General features: G+C 38.6%; 1 protein-coding gene across 1 annotated transcript in view; it reads left to right on the top strand.

Moving 5' to 3' along the window:
- FBXL20 (F-box and leucine rich repeat protein 20) overlaps positions 1-6,000 on the top strand; it is a 119,719-nt gene that overhangs the window by 43,052 nt on the left and 70,667 nt on the right. The window contains exon 2 of the mRNA XM_007112552.4: positions 5,009-5,070. Coding sequence (XP_007112614.1) covers positions 5,009-5,070 — 62 coding nt within the window. The remainder of the gene's footprint in view (positions 1-5,008; positions 5,071-6,000) is intronic.

Below are 6,000 nucleotides of genomic sequence, written 5' to 3'. Positions count from 1 at the left end.
CTGTGGGATCTTCCCGGACCGGGGCGCGAACCCGCATCCCCTGCATCGGCAGGCGGATTCTCAACCACTGCGCCAGCAGGGAAGCCCAACTTTTTTTTTTTTAACAAGAAATGTATCATATCCCTTGAAATAAATGGGCCATAAGTTGAGTCTTCAGACTTTTTTCTTCAGGTATTTTATTTATTTATTTATTTATTGGCTGCGTTTGGTCTTCGTTGCTGCGCGTGGGCTTTCTCTAGTTGTCACAAGCGGGGGCTGCTCTTCTTTGCGGTGCGCGGGCTTCTCATTGTGGTGGCTTCTCGTTGTGGTGCACGGGCTCTAGGCGCGCGGCTAGCTGTGACACACAAGCTCTAGAGCTCAGGCTCGGTAGTTGTGGCGCACGGGCTTAGTTGCTCCGCGGCATGTGGGATCTTCCCAGACCAGGGCTCGAACCCGTGTCTCCTGCATTGACAGGTGGATTCTTAACCACTGTGCCACCAGAGAAGCCCTCTTGACGTATTTTAATCGTTATTCTTGTAATGTATTCAGTCTGTTGCTGTGTTGATGTCATTTGCATGTTATTTGCTGAATTTAGAGTAACATTCAGTTTATTAAATTTCTTTCTTCCTCCCCTCCCCTCCTCTTCCCTCCCCTCCTGAGATACAAAATGAAAAAACCAGGGAAACCTGCTGGGAATTTACAGTCAAAAAAGTATTTCCTGTTCTGTTTAGTAAAAATGACATTCATTAGTTGAGGAATTTCTAGGCATTGTGTTGCTTACCCGACTATACTGTGGTGAACTAAACAGACAAGGCCCCTTTCCTCTCAGAGCTTACAGTCTGATGTAATGGTCACATCATCTTTGAGGAAGGGGTAAAGAAGGGGCACACTCTCTCTCATTAAGGACCCTCCTGATACCACACACATCACTTTTTCGTACATCCCATTGGCCAGAACATAATGAGAAATAAAGTCTTCTTTCCACACAGCCATGTGCTAGCTAAAAATTGGGAATTCTGTTACTCTAGATGAGTAGAGAGGATATGAGGGGATACTAGTATTCTATGCCAAAATACGTACATTAAATTTTGTATTTCTTCCATAATGCTTGAATAACATAGGTCAGACCTTTTCATTTCCGTTTTTGGAGTTGGTAGCTATACTTTAATCAGCAGGGGTCACTGTTGAGAAAGTATTTCTTTTCGTTTCCTTTGTTCAACCCATCTGCATTTCCCACCCAGATCCTGTATTTAAAGCCTCTTGAATTGGTTTCCTGTGTCTTTTTTGTGTGCTAAGCATTTAAATTTACTATGTTAGTAAACTAATTCCCCAAATGTGCCAAAGATTTAAAAACTGATCAGAAAGACTAAAATAATAGCCAAAAAAATGCTTCTTACTCTTCAGGAACTCTGTGTTGTAATTACAGTTTGCAACAAGTGGTTTCACAGTTATATTTCTCAGCTGGGTAATTTATAGAAAAACGATTACAGCTTTATACAGAACAACAATAAATGCTAATGTATGACAAAACAAATCACTTAGTTTTTTAAAAACCTGAATATTTAAGAATGTCCTATCCTTATAAGACAGGGGGGCTGTTGCAGTGTCTGTTTTTGTTTGTTTAGGGGATGATGTCCTACCTTGAAAGAAATAATCGAGAGAGAACAATGGAGTTGCTCTCATGTTGCCCCCCACAATATCCTTGTAATTTTTTGTGGATAGATTATTAAAATATATAATAATCTATCCACACATTAATATGAAACCAGATAACCTAAGAATGTCAAATGTTTGAACAGTGACTTCCTCTACAACGATTATATCTAAAACCTTCACAAATTTGTTATAATTCATTATATCCTTGATGTAATTGGATTTGACATCCTTTATATTTTGTATGAGAAACCTAGAGTTTGGATTCAGCTGAAATAGTAAGATATCTAAAACATGTATTCTGTTGCTTCTGTGAAACATTTATTTTACAAACAATACCATGGGGACTTCCTTGGTGACACGGTGGTTAAGAATCCACCTGCCAGTGCAGGGGACACGGGTTCAACCCCTGGTCCAGGAAGATCCCACATGCCCCAGAGCAACTAAGCCTGTGTGCTACAAGTACTGAGCCCACGTGCTGCAACTACTGAAGCCTGCGCACCTAGAGCCCTTGCTCCACAACAAGAGAAGACACCGCAGTGAGAAGGCCGTGCACTGCAATGAAGAGTAGCCCCCACGCGTCACAACAAGAGAAGAGCCTGTGCACAGCAACGAAGACCCGATGTAGCCAAAAAATTAAACAAACAAAAAAACCCAGTACCATGAACTGGAGCAGAAACCATTTGGGTTTCCTAGAAAACATCTAAAATTAATGTGTGTCTGCCTCTAGGATTATTTTCTAAGCTCCATTGCTATGTCACTTCAAATAATAAAATATTCTGATTATGTATTATAAGTGTAATTTCTTAAGTCCTGAGATTCTCAATCTATTTTATCTGTTCCATTGGTTCTCAAACTTTAGGAAGCATCAGTATCACCTGGAGGGCTTGTTAAAATACAAATTGCCCCTCTTTCCCTCCACCACCCCTGGCATCCTGTTTCTGATGCTATAGGTCTGGAGTACAGCCCAAGAATTTGCATTTCTAACAAGGTTCTGTTTGATGCTGACGCTGTTAGTCAGGTGACCGTGGTTTGTGAACCACTGATCTTTTTCTTGCAGACTTGGAGTAGGATACATATGTGCAGAAGGAATTGGAGGGAAGTATAAATCTGGACAGATATCCTATACACATGATGTTTTCCAGATACTACCAGGACACCGTCTATTCCTTTTTTTCTTTTCTCTTTTCATATACCTCATGTTCTTACAGAGACAACAACATTTGGTCTATTTTGACTGACTTAGGGGAAAAAACTGCTGCTGGGTGTGACTTTTTTTTTTTAATAAATAAATAAATTTATTTATTTATTTATTTTTGGCTGAGATGGGTCTTTGTTGCTGTGTGTGGGCTTTCTCTAGTTGTGGTGAGCGGGGGCTACTCTTCGTTGCGGTGCGCGGGCTTCTCATTGCGGTGGCTTCTCTTGTTGCAGAACAGGGGCTATAGGCGTGCGGGCTTCAGTAGTTGTGGCACGTGGGCTCAGTAGTTGGTGGAGCACGGGCTTAGTTGCTCTGCAGCATGTGGGATCTTCCCGGACCAGGGCCGAACCCGTGTCTCCTGCATTGGCAGGCGGATTCTTAACCACTGCGCCACCAGGGAAGCCCCCTGGGTGTGATTTTTGTTCCTTTTTATATCTAGAATCGCACAAATCATGTGAACAACACATAGCAGGTTTATGTTTTTTATCATTTTAATTACCGTGTATATTCAAGTGAGCAAAGTGCCTTGGTGGTTGAGGTACGTAGCATTCAATTAAATACTTTGAATATACAAGATAAAGAGCTTAGCATTTCTAGTATAAAAATGATTATCTTTTATATTTTGTGGATTTGAGTTGGGCATAGTCTAGTATATTGGGTGCTTAGCTTAGTGATATTGTTTTATACTTACTAACTTGGTTTTTCCCCAAGATCTCAAGCTTAAGATATATGTTGTGTGCTAAGAAGTCTCCCAGGCAGGTCTCAATTTTGGATTCGTTAGCTGTCTTTGCAAGACATTGTTATTTATGTCCTCAACCCTAGATTATTCAGGGTATACTTTATAACTACTTCATGCATTCTTTCCTATAAGTATACCTGGAGAAGAATGATCTTAATGGTGTAGAGTCTTAGAAACCGTGGAATTTGAGAACTTGTTTAGGAGGAAATGTGAAGGCTTCATTTTGAAAGTCTGCCTTATAGAAAAGGGATATGATTTTTTCTTAATACCTTCCATTAATGGGTAGAGAATTTAGGGAAGCGGATTATTCTTTGATGTCAGGCAATTTCCAAAAACATGTAATTGTCAGGAAGCATTACTTTTATTGTAACATAGTGTGTTTGCTGCACTGAAACTTGGTAGATGATCCAACTTTCCATCAGCAAGTCCTGTAGCTTCTTTAAAAATCCTTTTGTCTAGTTCTTTTATTTTCCACTTCCACCACCCCTGTAATCTTACCTGCATCATCTTTTACTTGAACTATAATTTTAATATATTTCTAGCTTATCTCCTTGATGCCAGTCCAAAATTAGTATTTGCTTATTTCTGTGTTCTTCATTGTAGAGCAGGGGCTCCTTAAGTACAGAGATAACATCTTACTGTTCTTGTATTTCGTTGCCTAGAAAAGTGCCTAATACAGGGTGTTCAGTAAATGTTCATTGTATGAAGTCAAGAGGCATCTATGTAATACTTAATAGCAGGGACTGAACATATTCCTCTCAGCTTCAGTGACATGTGTATTGTTTTTAGTTGCTTTTTATTGGATATATAGGTATTTGGTTTTTTTATGTAGCTTACTAGACAAGCTTATAGTGACGGCTCTGTTAAAAGTACCCATTGTGAGTTATTTCATTAATTTGTTAAATGATCCTGCATGCATCCAGAATGCATATGGTGGTGGTTATGAGGCATTATTACTTTTCTGCATGATATATAAAACCTGAAAGAGAACATTTCCTATCCTAGGTTTCTGAACATCTCTGTGAACAAATAAATGTGAGTTAGATTTGGAGAATAACCTTACCTTAATGGCATTTTCAAATGGTCACTCTGTACTGATATGCAGATAAACCTTTTGTAACTCAGTTTCCTTATATGTACAATGAAGCTGAAGGGTAGTATGAAGATTCAGTACACTAATACATAAAATACACTTAAAATAGCACCTGGCACATAATGTCATCCTTCTGACTGCTATTAGTTCATTTTTTTCTAAAGACAGGGAACAAATTAAATGTCTCAGACATTTTTTAGCCTAAAGAGTTTCTGAAAATATGACTTTGGCTTATAACACCCGCTGTACTTATTCACCTCTCTCCTAAGAGGATTACCTCTAAACTGTTGAGTTGAACATAATAAAATGTTAAGTGACACTTGACACAATGATTTTGTTTTTGCAGATGTTCTCAAATAGTGATGAAGCTGTAATTAATAAAAAACTTCCCAAAGAACTCCTCTTACGGTAAGTCTAACTTTATGCTGGTTTGTGTGTGTGTGTGTGTGTGTGTGTGTGTGTGTGTGTGTGTGTATCATATTTGCCTGTTTAAAAAAATTTTAGACTTGTTGCTAATTTTCATATATGTATAGGATCTGGATTATGTAGATTTTAAAATTTATTGATTCTTTTGTTAAACAATCTTATTCTAGGGATTATAGCCTTTTAAAAATTAAAAAGACAAGTTATTTGACACATTCCTCTGTTAGACTTATGATTTTACCATCCTTATTTTTAATGTGTAGAAACTACATTTGGGATCACTTGTAACATAAAACACACAGCTCCCAATTTATATACCTCTGACTTAGGAATCACCTGGGAAGAAACAGGCATCCAGGGAAGTTATTTTCAGTGCCCATTATTTGGGCACATAATCATACCATTCTTTGTTCACTTTTGTAGACTATCATGACTGAGAAAGGCACATTCTCTTTGCAAATGTTAGAAGTTAACAAGTTACTGTGCTCGGGACATTTTTTTCTTGCTCATAGCTGCTACTGCAGTCGAGCCCATAACCAGCCCAGTCCCTGCTTCAGGGTGAAAAATTCTGCCCTAGTGCTGGTAAAGAGTATTCCTGGCATTCCTAAGTATTTGCATGCTGAGTCCTCCACTAGATTGCAAGATCCATGGAAGCAGGGACTAAATCCTATAAATCTTTACGTAGGACTTACACTTTGAAGATGCTAAGAAAAAGGAACTGAATTGAACTTGGAATGGATGTTTTCTGTGAAAGCAAAACATACATATGTGCTGGTTGACTATGGTGTAAACAACCTCCTAGACTACCCAGAGCCATTGGAAAATGTATCCTGAATATCTTGGGTATCCCTCAAATTTCAGCGAAATTTTAGCCATCTTAAAGAAAAATATTTTTAAAACAGGTTATGTTCTTCA

Source organism: Physeter macrocephalus, chromosome 14 (genome assembly GCF_002837175.3).
Source record: "Physeter macrocephalus isolate SW-GA chromosome 14, ASM283717v5, whole genome shotgun sequence".
NCBI lineage: Eukaryota > Metazoa > Chordata > Mammalia > Artiodactyla > Physeteridae > Physeter > Physeter macrocephalus.
This window is presented reverse-complemented; position numbering and strand designations above follow the sequence as displayed.